Genomic DNA, 20,448 nt, shown 5'->3' on the forward strand with positions numbered 1-20,448 from the left:
GGGTAGACTGTGAGCCCAGCCCATCCCTACGCTTGTTTCAGGGACGTCTGAGCCGGTGCCAGCAGGTTCCCGGCCCAGGGCAGGGGGCGCCCTGCCCAGAGTGCACGTGGCCTTGGAACAACCACCGGCTGCAACCAGGGTGGTCACCTTTCTAGATTTGCTATGGTTTAAAGAGCCTGCAGAGGCCCGGACGCGATTCTGAATAGGATATTAAACAAAACGGGAAATATTTATTTGTATAAGATTTTTCTGTCTCTAGGGCTAAAAATGCTGGCTTTATGTGATGGGGGTATCTTTCTACTGGCAGGGACATTAAAACACTGGTGGTGCGGGGAGAAAGCCGGCCTGATGCCAACTCTAGGTGCGACTAGTGCACTGTGTACACACTCGCAGCATGGGGGTATCACGCCGGAGTGTGCAGCGGGGAGAGACTCAAGGGCTCAAACTGCGTCCCGCACTCACAATGCAAACCGGACACGATGCTGAATAGGATATTAAACAAAATGGGAAATATTCATTTGTATCAGATTTTTCTATCTCCGTTAATCAGTCCTTGATTGCGAGCGCGGCTGCAGAACACATGGTGCAGTGCTTTCTATTTATATCTGCACTGCATTTTGAAGTATGGACAGGTAAGGGCTAAAAATTCTGGCATTATGTGATGGGTGTATCTTTCTACTTGCAGGGACATTAAAACACTGGTGGTGTGGGGAGAAAGCCGGCCTGATGCCAACTCTAGGTGCGACTAGTGCACTGTGTACACACTCGCAGCATGGGGGTATCACGCCAGAGTGTGCAGCGGGGAGAGACTCAAGTGCTCAAGCTGCGGCTCGCGCTCACAATGAAAAAGAAAGAGTGCGTCCCAGCTAATGAAGGAGACAGTATCACGCCGCCAGTGAGAGATCCAATCCCGCTGGGCGGGGCTTAAAGGAGACAGGGTGGCAACAAGGAGGGATTGACATGCCTTCGGTGCAATCATTGCACTGCCTTTGGCATAATTCGTGACGCCAAAGCACGCGCACAAATCAAAACTGAAGGCGGAGCTGGGACAAGGCTTCTGGAATCGTATCGATTCCATGAAGCCTCGTAAGACGAGAGCAGCGCATGCGCTGCTTACGTCAGGCCGAGACCTAAAAGTAGCTGTGCAAACCGGGGGCAGTGTAAGGAGACATGTACTTGGTCCATGCGCTATGGGAGGTCCAAACACAAGAAGAGGGCATGATGCTATGACAACTGCCATCAACGAAAATGAGAGCGGCGCTGAAGTTTACCAATGGTAGGAGATGGAAGGCCTGTAAACCCACAGATAGAACACAACACGTCTCTTTGAGACAGCGCATGCGCTCTCGGCAAGATCTAAAAGGGGAATTCCAAAATTAACCTCTGAATTCCATTCAAAATGCCCAGAGATTAATGCACACTAACTAACAAACATACAAACCTGCAAATGAATCCCTCCAAAATTAAACACCCACAACTGATCTCAAAGGACTCAATAGGTCTAATATCTGGTCCTGTGGGGCTAGTCCTACAGGTTGAGCACACCCCCAGTAAGTAAAAGGTAAAAACAAATTACATTTCAAAATTAACCATTCAATTCCCCAAAAGAGCCCACAGAATATGCACAATAAATAATAAGGATACAAACCTGAAATTAATCACTTCGTGATAAATCATGCGCAACTGATGTCAAAGAAATTAATCACTTCGGAAAAAAAAAACATGGAAGTGTAGATGAAAAATCGGATATCGGATCTTGTGGTGCGAAGCGAAACCATAATCAGAAAATGCATTTTGTATGGAAGAGATGTGTGTAGGTTTAAAAAAAAAAGTTGCATAATTTGTGACTGAACCTCGCACATTTAAATTTGAATATAAATAGAATTTCAAGCAAAGTACGCCAAGAATTAGACTATTTTATAAAAAGCTATTAAACAATCATGTCTTTTAAAAAAAAAATGATATGTGCGAAACCATTCCAAAAAATTATACAGGCCAAAAGAAAACAGTTTGTACTGCATTTTAAGACCCCTGTTAGTGAATGTCATTTTTCTTCCCATATATAGTAAGCAAGCATAACTCAGATATTTTGCAGTGTGCATAATCTGCCCAGCAGCTGCTTTACGGCGTACATACCTATGAGCCTGCGTTCAGGGGGGAGCTGGGCAGCTGTCTGATCTGCAAATCTGCATAGAATCATGTGCTCCTAGAACAAAAGTACACAAGCCAGTCTATTTTTATGCCACGGTTTAAAATACGTAATAGGTTTAAAAATAACTGATCACGTGTGCTGCACACAAAGATATAAAACAACACCAAGAATGAGATGATGAAAAAGGGTGCAAGCGTTGCAATAGCGCCTTTAGCACTTTCTATATTAAAACTATTCAAAGCACTGTAATGACTTCAGAGAACAGGTTTGCTCGTTTCAGGTAGAGTGCATTCATTTTCCATGCAGTTGGTACAGGGTACCAACTTTTCCTAACTTTACACGCTGGCATAGCTGTTCCCTGCAAACTGGCAACTTTCCTCATGATTGCCAATTGGTGGTGAGAATAGATGTGCCATTTTCTTGAGTGTTCATTTAATATAATTTTCCTCGCAACTTTGAAACTGAATGGATGTTGGCGGCTTGTTTCTGACAGCAGCTTAAAAAAGGGCACACAAGATCAGACGTTAAGGTGAAAACAGATATGCAGAAAACTTAGCAAAGTGATGGAAAATATTGTTGTATGTACTAAAATTACAGAATATTCCCGAGGGAAAAACTTAAAAACTTTGCAACCTTAAGCGATTTCTAAACAATAACTCCAGTAGTTATTAGGTTCTTTGAGGTTACCACCTGTCAAGATAGCCTTCTGTCAGCAAGCATTAGAAATCCAAACCATCAATTCCAAAACAAAACTCAATATTTTCAATGGAACAAAAACTAGGAAAATTCATCACACCTTTGGTGCTTGTGGAATAAGGAATGGAATAAAATATTAGTGCCTCAAATTTAATCTCTGACACGTTTTCTAAAGTTTAGCAACGGGTACAAATTCAGCAAACTGACAGCTGAATTTTGTCTGATTTCAGGATGAGAAACCAAGTAAACAAATTTGCCTTAAAGTAAGTCCTAACTTCACATATGAAAAGTGCTGTAAATTGATTTGTCTAAACCTTAATCTGGAAGCAGCAGAAATAGTGGAAAAAATAAATGTACTTGATTTTTACAATCTTCAAAACATGTGGAGACGTCCAATAGAAGGTTTGGGGCAACATCATTATGCTCTATTTATTATACAAGTGTTACATTTTGATTTAAGTTTGCTTCATTGCAGAACGTTACTTAACACAGCACCAAAGTAAGAAAGAGACAGAGGGGCTTATCAAGAGTTGCGACTCGCGGTCTTCCAACCGCCTTATTAGGACCAGGACGACCGGGCCACCCTGGGACCAACGCAACTGCCAGGGTTCAGAGATCCCTGGCAGTCGTGTGGAGGTCTTTATGCCGCAATATGCTTGGCGGGCCACCAAGCATATTACGAGTTTCCTCACCGCCACACTTTTCATCGCGGTGAGAACGCCATAAAAAGTGTGGCAGTGAGGAAACAAAGGGGGGCTTACAGGGTCTCCGGGTGCCTCACACCATGTGGATGCACACAAGGGGGCACAACAGTCCATGCCGTGCAGGTACTGTATTTGACGTTCCCATTGCGGTGCACCACCCTAGGAACGCCAAAGTATCGCCTGCCAGACAAGGAGAAAACTCCTGATCTGGCGAGCGGTTCTTACACAGGTTTGGCGGTGCAGGAGTGGGGCAGTCCCACTCCCGCCCCGCCAAACTCATAATAAGGCTCAGAGTCTCAAAATGGAGAAGAATGTCTCTGGTATGGATATAAATTCAAGACTCCTTAAATCCTGAAGTTTTCTGTCATACAAAGCAAAACTGTGGCATACTGTCAAAGTATCCTTGAACGGTCGGTAGACATGACTTGCTACACATTTTCAAAAACTAAATCAGGAGATGAACCAATGACTATATGCTTGAGATGTAAAGGCCATACATAATAATAGCCACTTAGGCTCGCTATTATTATTTATTCTAAAAAATTAAATCACTGCTTGATATTAAAAAAGGTTTGTGACCAGATTAATTGGCATTATAAGTATGATCATAAAGGAACACTGGTTGGAATATTTTTTACGTGTAAAATGACCAAAGTGAGCTAGAATTATCGAAAAAGAAAAGTATGTTTAAATTCCAGTGTGTGCTGGGTGAAATAGAAACAAGAATTTTTTTGCCAATGCTTTTAGACTTGCTGTATAGTATCCCTGATGTTATGCAGCATGGCTAAAAAAAAATGCAAAGTTAAAAAAAGGCACTTTTACAGGGCAGTCACGTCGCTTTGTAGGTGCACGCAGCATGCATGCACACGCCTACAAAATGAAGATTGTTTAATTATAGATTTGGATAGGTAAGTAATAAAAAAAAGTAACAAGTAGTGCAAGAGTGGGTTTTAAAAGTTGGTTGGGGCATGGAGCAACTCGGCATGTCAAAGTGGGCATGTGAACATGGAGGGCCATCCTGGGGGAAGTCATGCGGGATGGGAGCAGAAGCAAAATGGAAGGTCAGGAAAGGGAGGAGAAGTAACAGACGAGACAAGGGGGGTGCAGGTGAAGGCAGGCAACACAGAGGGCAGGGGGTGAGGAGGAGAAGCATTGGGTAAGAGAGGAGGGTGTATGCATTGGAAGCAACACAGAGAGAAAGGAGAAGACACATAATGAGGGACAGAGAAGAAGTGCGCAGGTGCGGGAAGCAACACAGAGAGTGGGGATAAGAAGCAACAGGCAAGAGAGCAATGTGGAGCAGGCGGGGAGAAGCATGCGGGTGAGAAAGCAACAGGGGAGAGTGAATGAGGGCAAGAGCAACATGGATGGGGATGGTGAGACACCCCCACGTGTTGGAGAGCAAAACAGAGTGCAGGGGAGAGCAGTATATAACAGAGGCAGCTGGAAAACACAGGCACTCCCATTGAGTGATTAACCCAAAAGAAAGATAGGACTGCAAAAAAACAATCTGCAAACGTGCCTCCTGGCGCACTACTCTTTGGAGGAAGAAGTCCACTTTAGTGCTGAGGCCCTCAGGAGGCAAGGGGACCTCATCCCCCATCAGCAGTGGGCTGACAGGCACATTTGCAGAGTGGTGGAGAAAGTGGGTGTGGCCTTTGTCCACCTCTTAGCAATCCCACTAAATGCTTTTTTGGACCTGAGGGATGGGACCCCCCCCCCCCCCCGGGGGGTCTGGGTGTTTCTACCCTGCCCCCTTTTCTTTTTAAAAAAAACTCTTTTCCTGTGACTATGTTCAACCGAGTCACAAGATGGCTGCAAACACTTCTTGGTTTGAAGTGTTGGCAGCCAATCAGATCTCAGGTATGAGACCAGGAGGGGTTGCAGATCCACCGCGGCATCAGTTGTATATCCGAGAAAACTTTAAATTTCTCAGCAACTAGTGAATGGATTTACACCATTTAAGGCCACTTTCTGGACCAAGAGCTAACTTTCTGTAAAATTTGGTGTAATTTCATTTTAACAGTTTCGACTGTGGCTGTGTCTAAAGTTTCCTACGGAAATTAACATGGAAAAAATGCGTTCCTCGCCCCCATTTTCTCAGCCCCAGATTAACGCATCATCCTGAACTTTTCATGACAGCAGCTTAAGTTAATGACCGTTTTGTTTTGACAATTTCTCAAATGACGCTAAAGTTTTTGACAAATGAAAAACCCTCTTCCTATTGAAACTACATTGTAACTATAACTACCTACTGGCGACTGTCTGTAGGATATCCATCCATCCAGCGATAGCCAGTAGGTAGGTATAGATGGGACTAACTTTTCTCATAGACAAAGCGTTTTTTGTTTTGCTAATAAGTTTGAATCTTGACGAAATTGTCAAAACTAGTACGCCAGTTAGTTCAGCTTCTGTCTGGAAAGTTATTTTGGGTGATTTGTCAAGCGGGGGACGAGAAAAAAGGAGGGGGTCCCAAAACCCGTCTTTTCCTTTGCAATGATGCAATGTCTATGGGGATTTTGCATTTTTTAACATGACGACAGCCCAAAATCCGCTGAACGTATTTACACCAAATTTGGCTGAAGGTTAGATCTTGGTCCAGAAAGATCTCTTTTTGTTATTTGGTGCAAATCTGCTCAGTAGTTTTAGAGCTAATAAAGAAATTAAAATGTGTATATCTAGGGATGCGGAACCATTGCTGATCCACTCTAACCAAAAAGGAAAGTTGTCTCCACCATTTTGTTTCTAGGCTGGGACCCCAAGGAGAAAACATAAAACAATGCTTAAGGGGTCAGTTTAGAGGTATCCTGTCCCCATAGGACACATGGAGGGGTCCCTGAGGTCGACCCACAGATCCACTGCGGTACTCAGCGCAACCCCTGTGTAAATCCACAATGGATCCACGGATCCGAAACCCAATGAAAAAAAATACACCCACTCTCACACCAAACCCCCGCTGCATTGCCAAAGGGTGTGCGCAGCTTGGGGTTGGGAGCAGTGTCTGGCTGCAGGCCAGGCCTGCTGCCAACTCTCACCGTGCACGGCCAAAGGCTGTGCGCAGCGGTGGTTGTATTAACGTACGGTAATTATATATTACTTTTTGTTAAAAGAACCATAGAAATACACTGGCAAAAAAAATGTTACAGGGACGGTTCACACTTTACCCACACAAAACCATAAAAACTCAGCAGTTATATTTATAGCTAGACTTATCTGAAGAAACTATAACTTGTGCCGTTAAGAAACTTTAGGACATGAGTTATAGTTTCTTAACATGAGTATAACTATCTGCTGAATTTCTATCGTTTTGTGTGGGCAAGCGATAAAATGTGAACCTAATTATAACGTCCCTTTAACCTTTGTTTTTTTTCAGTGAATATATATATATATATATGTGACATATATATGTCACAGTGGCAGTCATCAATGTGTAGTTTTACGAAAGGCAGAGTTTCAATAGAAAGAGTGAGTTTTGCTCTCCTAATAACTTATACGCAGTTTGAAAAATCTTTTATATATATGTATGAAAAAAACTCCAACAATATTCTCCGCATTTCCATCCGGCAAACAGAGACTCGAACCCAATGATATGAGGCAGATGTTATTTTATTGAAACACTCAAGCGTTTCGGACACAAGATATATATATATATATTCCAAGGTTGCCCTGAGCTTGGAAGATGCACTCCAAAGAAGATTAGTTCACCCGAACCTTTATTATTCGTCAACAGCATTCCATGCAGAAATATTTTGTTATTGCTTCATTAGACTAATGAAGCAATAACAAGGTCAGTGCTCGTAAGCCACTGGAGGCATGAGAATTACCCACTGGAGGGATTAAATCACTACAACTCCCAGCATGCTGTCAAAAGACTCACCTGTGAGCGGTATGCTAATTAGGAACTACATAAAAAGGGTTGTAATGCATGCGCGCACTGACTGCCTTTCCCTATGATTAAGAGGCATGTTGCCTCGAAACGCGTCAGGGACACTTTGAAAATATTTCTGCTTGGAATGCTGTTGACGAATAATAAAGGTTCGGGTGAACTAATCTTCTTTGGAGTGCATCTTCCAAGCTCAGGGCAACCTTGGTGTGTATGTATGTATGTATGTATGTATGTATGTATGTATGTGTATATATATATATATATATATATCCAAAGATTTGCCTTGCAAGGAGTCGCCAACACAGGTTGAAATTTAGCCTTCTTTAATGCAGGTAACAGGGATGGCACGTTCAGTCCCCAACAGCAAAACGCCAAGTTTCGGGCTCGATAGCCCTTGTTCACTGGCTGCGCATAAAGTCTCAGCAGCTGCGTGGATATATATCTCTAACCCCGCCCCAATGGGTCTTCATCAAGCAAAGTTGCATTCTGGGTTGAGAAGTCCATAACTAAACCATGGTGGTAGCTGGCCAAAACAGTGTGCACAAAAATACATCCCAATTGGGGGCTGAGGGGGAAGCTGCTACAATGCTTGTTAATGTCAAACCTGGCAAAATTCGGCATTTCACACTCCACACGGTGGTCATTAATTCGAGCGCCGCAGGGCCGCTAACTACGCGGCGGGGCGTCTCCGCGGCGAGGCACGGCGCATGTCATATCCATAACCAAAGATTTGCCTTGCAAGGAGTCGCCAACACAGGTTGAAATTTAGCCTTCTTTAATGCAGGTAACAGGCATGGCACGTTCAGTCCCCAACAGCAAAACGCCAAACATGTTTCGGGCTCGATAGCCCTTGTTCACTGGCTGCGCATAAAGTCTCAGCAGCTGCGTGGATATATATCTCTAACCCCGCCCCAATGGGTCTTCATCAAGCAAAGTTGCATTCTGGGTTGAGAAGTCCATAACTAAACCATGGTGGTAGCTGGCCAAAACAGTGTGCACAAAAATACATCCCAATTGGGGGCTGAGGGGGAAGCTGCTACAATGCTTGTTAATGTCAAACCTGGCAAAATTCGGCATTTCACACTCCACACGGTGGTCATTAATTCGAGCGCCGCAGGGCCGCTGACTACGCGGCGGGGCGTCTCCGCGGCGAGGCACGCCGCATGTCATATCCATAACCAAAGATGTGCCTTGCAAGGAGTCGCCAACACAGGTTGAAATTTAGCCTTCTTTAATGCAGCTACCACCATGGTTTAGTTATGGACTTCTCAACCCAGAATGCAACTTTGCTTGATGAAGACCCATTGGGGCGGGGTTAGAGATATATATCCACGCAGCTGCTGAGACTTTATGCGGCAGGAGGGGATATATATATACCAGTAGGTAGTTATAGTTAGGACCATGTTTCTATAGGAAGATTCCTTTTTTACTTGCCTATATCTTTGGTGCTGTTTGACAAATCTTCACAAAATTTTCTCAGAAAAGTGTGACGGGGATTCTTGTTGTGCCTGGAATGTTTCAGAGTGATTCATCAAGCGGGGCCCATGAAAAAGTGTGTTTTCCCATGTTAATTGCCATGGGACCTTTGAAAACGTCTACAGCCCAAACCGCTGGATGGAATTACAGCAAATTTGGCAGAAAGGTAGATTTGGTTACACAGATTGTGCTTTTTGTTATTTGCTGTAAATCCCTTCAGTAGTTGTTGAGAAATTTAAGAGAGTGAAGTTAGAGATATCTGTGGCTGCAACACTTTGCAAAAAATAATGGGCTTGTGCTGGGAAAGGAACGCGTTACTTACCTGTAACTGCGGTTATCCAGTATTGGTATCTTTCATAGATTCACATGCCTGAATCATTCCCCGTCGTCGGAATGGGAGTCACCGGTAAATAACAAAGCAATGTCTTAGAAGACATATACAGCAATAGGCCCCAGAGGCCTTAGCTTAGTAAGCTATCCATGTCCTTATGTAAAAAGGACCAGATTTTGGCCAGAGCCAATCAGCTAACACCACCCTCTAGAACCTTCCTGGTAGGAGCTCTAGTCCCTCAGATTTTCGTAAGCACAGTGCTAAGAAGTTGTATCACTGAGAGATCCAAGAGAGCCCCTCCAGGGGAGGTGGGTGGGTTGCATGTGAATCTATGAAAGATACCAATACTGGATAACCGCAGTTACAAGTAAGTAACGCTTTCCTTATCCAGTATTAGGGTATCTTTCATAGATTCACATGCCTGAATCAGAGTAGTAAGCAGTGAAAAGCACATTTCGAAAAATATGGAAATTATACAGTCACTAGATGAACACATCTATCTGTGAGAAACAACAGCACTACAGAAAACCAATGAGTCAGTCAAGGTATACATTATAGTGCGAAATGTGCATAAATCAGGATGGTGGGATGAAAGAAAGGGCTCCCCTCTATTGAAAAAGATGACGTAGTACCGCTTGACCCACTGACGCATCCTTCATGATGTCTGTATCCAGGCAGTAATGCTTGGTGAATGTATGCGGCGTCTTCCATGTGGCCGCTCTACAAATGTCTACAATGGGCACCCCAGCAAACAGTGCCATGGAAGTAGACATGGCCCTTGTGGAATGGGCACTGACTGTTCTTCTCAGCGGACGTCCTGCCTGTTGGTGACAGAAGGAAATGGCTGAAGAAATCCAGCGGGAAATGCTCTGTTTTGTGAGCGGTAGCCCTTTTCGAGGTCTGCTGTAGGCTATGAAGATTTACGAAATGGTTTCGTTCTATCAATGTAAAATTTTAAACATCGCTGAATGTCTAGGGAATGCAGAGTTCTTTCCGCCACTGTTTGTGGATTCGGGAAAAATGAGCGTAGAACAACAGGTTCATTGAGGTGGAATTGAGATGGAACCTTGGGAATGAACGCTGGATTGGTGCGGAGAAGGACCCTATCTTGTTTGAATTGCAGGAATGGGTCTTGGATAGAGAATGCTTGGAGCTCCCCCACTCGCCTCGCCGAGGTAAGGGCCAGCAAAAGTGCCACCTTCCAGGAGACAAACTTAAGGTCAGCTCTGTGGATTGGCTCAAACGGGTGTTTCATCAGTTGAGCTAGCACCGTGTTGAGATGCCAAGTCGGTGGAGCAGGCTTTACTGGAGGGAATGTTCGAAACAGTCCTTTTAGGAATTGTTTAATGAGCCTGTGAGACCATAATGATGGGCCTGAAGAGGATCTCCTGAAGCATGAAATTGCAGCTAGATGTACCTTAATGGAGGCATGAGCCAGACCAGATTTTGCCAGATGTAAGAGGTACGGCAGGACTTGCTCTGGAGTGGAAGAAAGAGGGTGTAATCTGTTTGTTTTACACCAGATACAGAATCTCTTCCATTTGAGCGAGCATGTCTTGTTGGTACTATCTGCTCGAGCTCGAGCTAGAATTTGTCTGCAGTCTGGAGGAATGTCTAAGCCCTGAAGCTCTCTGAACTCAGGAGCCATGCTGATAACCTGAGAGATGCCAGATCCGGATGTTGAATCTGCTGATTGTTGAGCGTTAGAAGAGATGGAAACGGCTTCAATCTGATTGGAGGTTCCAGGGAAAGGATGTGAAGCTCCGTGAACCAGTGTTGGCGTGGCCAAGCTGGGGCTATTAATATCAGAGTGCAAGGTTCCGCTTTCATCTTCCTTAGTACCCTGGGGATCAGGGGAAACGGCGGAAAGGCGTACACAAAGATGTTGCACCATGCTATCGAAAAGGCATTTCCCAGGGACCCTGGTTGGGGATGCCCGATTGCAAAGTGTTGGCATCTGGCGTTGTGCTGGGTGGCGAAGAGGTCCAGCAGAGGGGTGCCGCATTGAGCGAAAATGTTGTTGAGAACTAGTTGATCCAGTTCCCACTCATGGGATACTGCCTGCCTCCTGCTGAGATAATCTGCCAACACGTTGTGGACTCCTGGAACATAATCTGCTCGAAGGGAGATGTTGTGGCGGAGCAGCCAGTTCCAATTTTTTTTGCGACTCGCGCGAAAGTGTCAGCGAGCGAGTCCCTCCTTGCTTGTTCAGATAATGCATTGTCGTAGTGTTGTCTGTCCGGACAAGCACTACTGAGTTTTTGATTCGTGAGAGGAAAGCCACCAGAGCTAGATAGACTGCTCGAAGCTCTAAAAGGTTAATATGAACCATCCTCTCCGAAAGGGACCACTTTCCGCTTATCTGCAGTTCTTGGAGGAAGGCTCCCCAGCCCTCTAAGGAGGCGTCCGTGGTGATGATATGAGGAGCAGCAGGAAGCAAGAAAGGCAAGCCTTGCGAAAGGTTCTGGGAGCAAACCCACCATCGTAGAGCTTGTTTGATCACCGGGGTTACCTGGATGATGTCGTCGAAGGACCCTGTACACTGGATCCACTGATCCGACAGTGCTTCCTGTAGGGGTCGCATCCGAAGACGGCAATGCGGGATTAGTAGGATGCAAGAAGACATCATCCCGAGCAGGGACTTGAAAAGACGCACTGACAGCGTCTTTCTGGACATTATCCGGAGCGCCAGAGATCGAAGTTTGTCTTTGCGTTTCTGTGACGGGAATGCCTTCTTCTGTATGGTGTCTAGTGTAGCTCCCAGAAAGTGCATGCGCTGGGATGGCTGCAGGACAGACTTGCCATGGTTGAGAGTTAGTCCCAGCGACTCAAAAAGCGTCAGACAGGCGTTGGAAGATCTTGTCACGCCGTCTAGAGATGGAGACTTGATAAGCCAGTCGTCTAGATATGGGAAGACTTGGTCATGGCAATGGCGTAGGTGCGCAGCCACTGGTGCTAGACACTTGGTGAAAATGCGTGGCGTTGATTTGAGTCCAAATGGTAGAACTCGAAACTGATAATGCCTGCCCGCCACCATGAACCGCAGGAATTTCTTGTGGTTGCGGTGTATTGGAATATGAAAATAGGCGTCTTGAAGGTCTAACGACACCATATAATCGTTCGCGTTGAGCAGATGTAAAACCTCCTGAATGGTGATCATACGAAATGACTTTTTTCAGAAATTTGTTTAGATTCCTCAGGTCCAATATAGGCCTCCGTTTTTTCTCTTTTTTCCGAATGAGAAAGAAGTGGGAGTAGAATCCTTTTCCCCGTTGGCTTGGGGGAACTCTCTCTATAGCTCCTTTCTGAAGCATAATCTTCACTTCTAGAAGTAAAGGACGTAGGTTCTTGTGAGGTTTTTGGCGGGGAGGAGTTTGAGGAGGGATCTGTATGAATTCCAGAGAATGGCCGAATTGTACTAATTGGAGGACCCACCGGTCCGTAGTTATCTTTTGCCAATTTTGGAGAAAATGGGAGATTTTCCCGCCAATCTTGGAGGGTGAAGAGAAGCTTGAGGCCGGCTGCAGCTGAAAGTCATTGCCGCCGCGCGGCTCCTTTTTGTCTTCCTCCTTTGCCACGAAAGGAGGATTTGTGGTAAGAAGATTGCTGTCGCTGCTGATATTGCGGACGGTACTGTTGGGAGGAGGAGAAAGAGGAACGTAGTTGGAAATCTCCTCTGGTGGAAGTCTGACCTCTCCCTTTTGACCCACGAAAGGAAGGGTTCCGAGACTGTAAAGAACCCAAAGCCCTGGCGGTATCCGTATCTTTTTTGATACCCTGCAATGCCTCATCAATATGAGGACCGAAGAGCAACTGGCCATCATATGGCATGTCCAGCATCTTAGTTTGGACCTCTGGCCTGAAAGAAGTTGCCTTGAGCCAACCCTGGCGTCGGAGAACGGCTGCGCCGGCCAGTTGTCTAAAGCCGGTTGAAGCAATATCCATTGCGCAATCTATAAGTTCAGAGGCAGATCTTTCACCCTCTAACAGAATCTTCTTTGTCTCCTCTTTTGATTCGTCAGGCAAGTCCGCCAAGTATGGTGCAATGTCCGCCCACATTTGACGGTTGTATCTTCCCAACAGTGCAAGGGCGTTGGAGGCACGCACTGTTAAGGCCGACATAGAGGAAAACCGTTTTCCTATGTTGTCCAGACGTCTTCCCTCTTTATCTGGTGGGGCTGTCAACAGAGCAGCTGGGTTGTTTGACCTTCTCTGTGCAGCCTGAGTGATGACAGAGTCCGGCTTTGGATGGCCTGTGAGACAAACCGGAGCGGTGTCTGGAGCTTTATATTTTTTGTTCAGGCGTGGGAGAACCGGCGGGACCGATGAAGGGTTCTGCATAATCTTTATGCCTTGGTCCCAAATATAATCAATAATAGGAATTGCCCGAACAGACTTTTTGAAAGGTTCCTTAAAGTCATATAGGAAACAGTCTTGTTGGTGCGAGGGCATTGGAATCTGGAAGCGCTGGGCCGCTCTTTCAATGATGTTATGGAAACCGCCGATGTCCTCTGGCGGTGAGTCGGCTGTGGTAGGGACAGGTGAAACCGGGCAGGGAAGGATGTAATCGTCCCATTCATCCTGGTGAGACTGGACGTCCTGAAGCTCTCCCTCTTCAGGTTCTTCCTCGTCCTCGTCGTCCGTGGTGGGACGAGGTGGAGATGCAACCCTCTCTGGTTGCAAAAGTAACGGAGGCGGTCGTGGCCGTGGCGTGGAAGGTTCAGCAGGCATCGGTGAAGGTGCCTGTGTCGGAAACCGCTGTTTATAGTCCGATATTAAGAATTGAAGGTCTGTGACCAGAGACGCCGGTAGACACAATGGAAGGCGGAGGCGGCATGTATTCTTGAGGTGAAACCTCCTGATATTCCTGGGTTATGTCCTCGTAATCAGAGACATCCTGGTATTTCACGTGGAGCTGCGATGGACTAGTCGCCGCGGGAAAGAGACTGGCGTCATCCGAATCCTCCTCTTCAAAAAGGTGAGTCGGAGGCAAGGTGGGGACCTTACTGAGTGAAGTGAGGGCCGGAGTCAGTGCACGTTTCGTTAATTTAACGTGCACATATGTACCTTGGTCATCAGGGTTGATTTCCGTCGACGGTAGAGCCATAGTCAGCGTTACAGGTATAAACGTCGTCGACGGGGTCGTCGTCGGTGTCGTTGTCAGCGACAAGGACGATGAAGATGGCTTCTTCGTCGACGATGGCGTCGACGGCAATGGTCTCGTCGACGGTACCTTCGTCGTCGATGGTGTTCTCCTCGTTGAATGCTTCGTCGATGATGTCAACGAGAAAGCTTTCGTCGACGGTGTCGTCGTCGACGCTCCCGTCGGCAGTGTACTCAACGACGACGAAGACTTTTTAATGACCAGCGTCGACGAGATGGTTTTACCTGCCGTCGACGATGGAGTGGTCGTCGTCGAAGACATAGAATGGGATGTCACCGTCGATAGAGTCGCCGTCGACGAGGTAACAGAAATTGCTGTCGACTGAGATTTTCTTGTCGAAGCTACCGTCGACGAGGCCGTCGTCGACGAGGTGGAAACTGGCTTTTTGAAGGTATGGGGCACCACCTTAGGAGACGTAATCCCTGGAGGAGGCAAATCCAGGACCTCTGAAGACTTTTTCTGCGTCTTCTTTTGAGGTGGCGGCGACGAAGGGCCCGGAGATGACACCCTTGGTCTTTTACGTGAGGAGTGAGATGAGATAGAGGAACTCTCACTTTCCTCAGAGGACACAACAGCTTCCTTGTCCTTTAGCCTTTGCAGCCATATTAAAAGGCGCCCTTCTCGGTCTTTCAGGGTCTTAGAAGAGAAAGTCCGACATACCTTGCAGTCTTTTGAACTGTGGCTGGGATAGAGGCAATACAAACAGTCTTTATGCTGGTCGTCGATATGAAGCCTCTTCTTCCCACAAGAAGCACAGGGTCTGAACAAACCTTTCTTTGGTGTATCAGCCATGTTGAGATCTCAAAAAGTTGAGTAGAAATACTGTAAAGCCAAAAGTAATGAGCAGAGCTCAGTGGAGACTCCCTTAGCACGACGTGCGGTAGAAAATCTGAGGGACTAGAGCTCCTACCAGGAAGGTTCTAGAGGGTGGTGTTAGCTGATTGGCTCTGGCCAAAATCTGGTCCTTTTTACATAAGGACGTGGATAGCTTACTAAGCTATGGCCTCTGGGGCCTATTGCTGTATATGTCTTCTAAGACATTGCTTTGTTATTTACCGGTGACTCCCATTCCGACGACGGGGAATGATTCAGGCATGTGAATCTATGAAAGATACCCTAATACTGGATAAGTGTTGGCAGCCATCTTGGGACTCTGCTTCAGCTGACTCCCCCAAAAAATTCCAAAATAAGAAAATGGGGCAGGGTAGGAATACCCTGACCCCCCCCCCCCCGCCTTGATCTTGTTGTCCCCCTGGGAACCTGCCATGGATTAAAGGCATTAAAAGAAAAATTATCATTGCTGTGCATTTGTGATACTTGTGAATTCGCAGGAATTATTATTTTATTGTTTGCAAGTAATATGAAATATCATAAGCAGTGCATTGCAGGGCCATACGTTATAGTTAGCTTAGGTAACTATAACTGCTGAATTTCTCGGTTTTGTACAATTGAAATCTGAGCCCACCTATAATGTCCCTATAACCTTTGTTTTTAACAGTGAATTTCTATGCTTTTTTTTAATCCTATTTCCTAACTAGAACATCCCTATGACCTTTGTTTCTTTCAGTGATTTTATATATATATATATATATATATATATATATATATATATATATATATATATATATATATATATATATATATTCACTGAAAAAACCATAGGTTTCAGGGGTGTTATAGTTAGCTGGACTTTTCACTTGTACAAAACCATTGAAATTCCCCCGTTATAGTTAGTTCAGCTAACTATAACTCGCGCGCCCGCAATGCACTGCTGATGACGTCACATATTACATCACTCATGACATGGTCAGTGACATCACTCATGACATCACTGATGACATCTCAAATGACATCACTGATGACATCACTGATGACATCATCCAGTGAATGTGTGTTTTTCTGAAAATTAAATATGTTTTATATATGTATATCTCAAGGTCGATGGAAGAATAAATGGGTATATAAGTGTCTAAATGGATGATTTGTTTTTGAAAAATTGATTGTGTAACTGACTGATTAAGTGTATCATAGTGAATACATGGCTTAGTGAGTAATGTTTAAATATGTAAATATCTGTATCAGTCTCTCACTTTGTGTATAAGTGGCTGCATGGGTTGGTGAGTAGCTACATGGGTGTCTATATAGGTTATTAGTTGGTTTTTTGAGTATCAGTCTGAGTGTCTGCATGGTTCGGTGGGGGGTATTACGTAGTGCATAGGTGCATGAATGAGTGACTCACTGTTTGTATGTGTTGAACACAGCATGTGTGCAGGAATGTATGGGTGGATGAGTGTGTGTATGGGTGTGTTAGTGAGTGAATGACTGTCTCAATAGTGTCTTTATGAGTAACTACATATGTTTTAAACTAGTATATGTGACTATTGGTGTATATATGTGAGTATATGTGAGAGTGAGAGATTGAAAGAGTTCCTGTATGAATAAGTATGTGTTTCTATAAGTGATTGTTTAAAAGACTAAGTATGTGTAAGTTTCCGTAGAAGTAAGTATGGTGGTGTGTGTATAACTGTATATGCAAGTAAATGTATGTTTGATTCTTTATTAGCATGAGTGACTATGTGTGTGAGTAACTCTATGGATGAGTGGCATTGTGTAACAGGATGTATAGGTGTATGAGTACATATGATGAGTGAGTACATGGATGAGTGACTGTATAGGACTGTTGGTGAATGAGTGGATGTGTATGTGGATCTTAGAATTACTGAAGAGGTTGTTGTAACTGGTATTGGTATGTCCATTGTTTTGAAAATTTTAGTCTCTATTTTTGAATGTGTGTATCAAAGGTTATATTAGGGTGAGAGGAGGTCTGCCACTCTATCACAAGGATGATGTCATCAGTGATGTCATCAGTGATGTCATTTGAGATGTCATCAGTGATGTCATGAGTGATGTCACTGACCATGTCATGAGTGATGTAATATGTGACGTCATCAGCAGTGCATTGCGGGCGCGCGAGTTATAGTTAGCTGAACTAACTATAACGGGGGAATTTCAATGGTTTTGTACAAGTGAAAAGTCCAGCTAACTATAACACCCCTGAAACCTATGGTTTTTTCAGTGAATTTCTGAGGTTTTTTAAATGCTAATTCCTAACTATAACGTGCCTGAAACCTATGGTTTTTTCTGTGAATTTCAAAGGTTTTTTAAATGCTAATTTCTAACTATGCCTACAGAGATAGGACATGTGAAGAAAGAAGAAAAAATGCACAGAAAGAAACAAAAGAAGTGCAGAAAGAAGCAACAGAAGTCCTCAAATACGAAGATAAGTGCAGGAAGAAGGATAACGTGCAGAAAGAACAAAAAGAAGAGCAGAAAGAAGCCTTGTTGCAAAATCATCCTGTACCCTCAACTTTTTCAGAAGGATACTGGTGGTAACTGAGTCTGACTAACCAGTCCTAGAGCCAGTGCTATGTTAAAAGACACTTAGAATACAGTGAAAACACCTACATACACTAGGGAACATTATGCGTTGGGGTCCCCCTGTGATTAGCATGACCTCCTCTGTAAGCCCCTAGTGTATAATAGGGCATGGGGATTAAAACTACCTCTTAAAACAGGCCACAGGGCGTTTTTGCACACGTTAACTCAGGCCCCGTCCCCTCCCTTCACCACTGTGTAAACACGCCCTGTGTCCATTTTTAGTTGGGAGATTAAGTTCATTTGAATCCTGAGGGTCCCTAGGGTCCAACTAGCCCACTAGGTACCTCCAGTAAGTGTCACAGAGCTGCGTTGCAGAGAGGTGTAAAAAGTGGCACGGCCTGGACCACCTCTCTGCGATGCAGCTCAGTGGCGCTTACTGGAAGCACTTGGTGGGCTAGTTAGCCCCCAGGGGCCCTCAGTATTGAAGGGAAATTATATCCCCAATTTAAAACGTGCCATAGTGCGTGTTTGCACACGTCACCTCAGGCCCCGTCCCCTCCCTTCACCACTGTGTAAACGCGCCCTGTGGCTGTTCTAAGTTGAGAGATTAAGTGCCCCTGAATCCTAAGGGTCCCTAGGGTCAAACTAGACCACTAGGTACCTCCAGTAAGCGCCACAGAGCTGCGTTGCAGAGAGGTGTAAAAAGGGGCTTGGCCTCAGAACACCTGGCTGCAGCGCAGCTCCCTGGCGCATACTGGAGATGCCTGTTGGGGGCGCGTTTGCAGAGTGCTGCACGGAGGGGGCATGGCCTCCGGCACGATGCCAGTCTTTTATTTATTTTAGTTTTTTAAGAAGGGGGGCTGTTTGGTTCCCCTTCTTATTCTAATTTATTGGCCCTGATGACCCCATCCCCCAGGGCCAGTCTCCTAATTATATTTTTTTGACCCCAATCCCCAGGGCCGGCCACTGTTTTTTATTATTTTTAAAAAATATATATTTATAGACACACCTAGGACATGCTGGACAAACCGTACGTACCTATCACCATGACGATTTGCGTGATATTCATTAAAAGGCGACCATGCAATGAATCCACGTGGAATGTATTTACACCACTAGTGAAGCTCTGACATGTCTGATGCCCTACCGTGCCTAATCCTGGTAGACACCCTTGTCGTTTATTTATACAAACATGGGTAGCTATTGACGGGCACATTTAATACACATGCACACCAAGCCATTCAAAGGGGATTCGACAAAAATTCGACCAAAACTATGCAAGAAATCCCCCTCACGGTTAATAAAACACACATCCACTGCCGGATGTGTAATACTTTTTATTTTACTCTCTGGAAAGGGGACGAACATCACTTGAGAGTCACAGCGTGCTCCTGACAGAGCCCAATGCTGTGTTACACCCACCATTGCCTGCCGAGTGCCACACACCTCTGTGTTGTATTCCACTAGCTAGTGCATATGCTATGACACTCTCTAGCCCATGTGCACTGTAACACCACCCCGTGAATATTTCATGCCACACTTGTCTTCGCACGAGTTATATTGCCCCATCTAACGTGCCTTTCTCGATGCCTATGTTATAACGCACAGTGCTATGCCATACATATTACAATCTGGGATCCATATCTTTGTCACAGTGCATATGCAACGTTACACTCCCCAGCAAATATTTTATATTACAACTTTAGAGACTAGTTAGGTTACACAACACTGCCCTGTGCATATTACACTCCAAGGCGCATATTGCATAGCACGCGCTAGTGCCTGTGCTATCTCGCGCTCTCCAATGAATCTGTCATTGCGCACAATGTATTGCATATTATATTTCACGCCCGGTTCATCTTATATCACACTTTTTGGTGCATAGTTTATACCATACACTATATCTAGTTTTCATTTTCAATCGTGCTCTCAGGACTATGTTCTATATAACACTGTGTTCACCTACCCTTTTCACGGGCATTACATTTTGCGATAGGGGGTGGAGGGTCAGGGGGTGTTTCTGCCAAGTGAGCCCGGAGTCACAGTCACAAACGTCCTCTTCTTCCTGAATAAAAGTGAGATTATGCTGCATACTTGTTCATATTTTAAGTAGTTCGCACAGACACAATGTTTTAAAAACAATAAAGTTCCTAATACCCGCCTTCTCTGAACAGTTAGCTTGCTGCCCCATCCCCTTCCTCCCTATCCTCTGTTGTGTGAATCCATGGACTAGCCTCCTCCCTCCTGCCATGCATGGTCTGATGTGCTGCCACTGCCTCAATTTAGTATGATGTACCAGTCCACTTCTCCTGCCCTCCATTGCCCAATTCTATGCCCCATCATTGACCTCCTGCTTAAACTCTGTGCTTAGCTTGCTGCCCCTATTCTCCTTCCCCCTGCCCTCCGATGTCTTTGTGCATGCCCCTGCTCCATCCTTTTTGCCCACCATGTCCCATGGACCTGCCACTCCTATCTACTCTGAGTGTTCTGTTGAGCTGCCACTCCCCTCCCACCTGCCTAGCATTGTCAGATGACTGTAACCTGTCCCTGCCACCTCCACCCTGCCTGTCCACATGCCACGCCCCTATCCTCTTCCTCCTGTCCTACATGGTCCATTGTACTGCCACACCCTTCTGCCCTCCCTGGTCTGTTGTGCTGCAA

At 45.2% G+C, this 20,448-nt stretch overlaps 1 protein-coding gene across 3 annotated transcripts in view; it reads right to left on the minus strand.

Annotated features, from left to right (window-relative positions):
- GSTCD (glutathione S-transferase C-terminal domain containing) overlaps positions 1-20,448 on the minus strand; it is an 841,775-nt gene that overhangs the window by 67,410 nt on the left and 753,917 nt on the right. For 2 of the 3 annotated variants that reach the window (XM_085641407.1, XM_085641408.1), the window contains exon 11: positions 2,137-2,206. The exons of the other annotated variant lie outside the window; for it this stretch is intronic. In XM_085641407.1, coding sequence (XP_085497533.1) covers positions 2,137-2,206 — 70 coding nt within the window. The remainder of the gene's footprint in view (positions 1-2,136; positions 2,207-20,448) is intronic. 3 annotated transcript variants of the gene reach the window in all.

Source organism: Triturus cristatus, chromosome 2_2, assembly GCF_964204655.1.
Source record: "Triturus cristatus chromosome 2_2, aTriCri1.1, whole genome shotgun sequence".
NCBI classification, from domain to species: domain Eukaryota; kingdom Metazoa; phylum Chordata; class Amphibia; order Caudata; family Salamandridae; genus Triturus; species Triturus cristatus.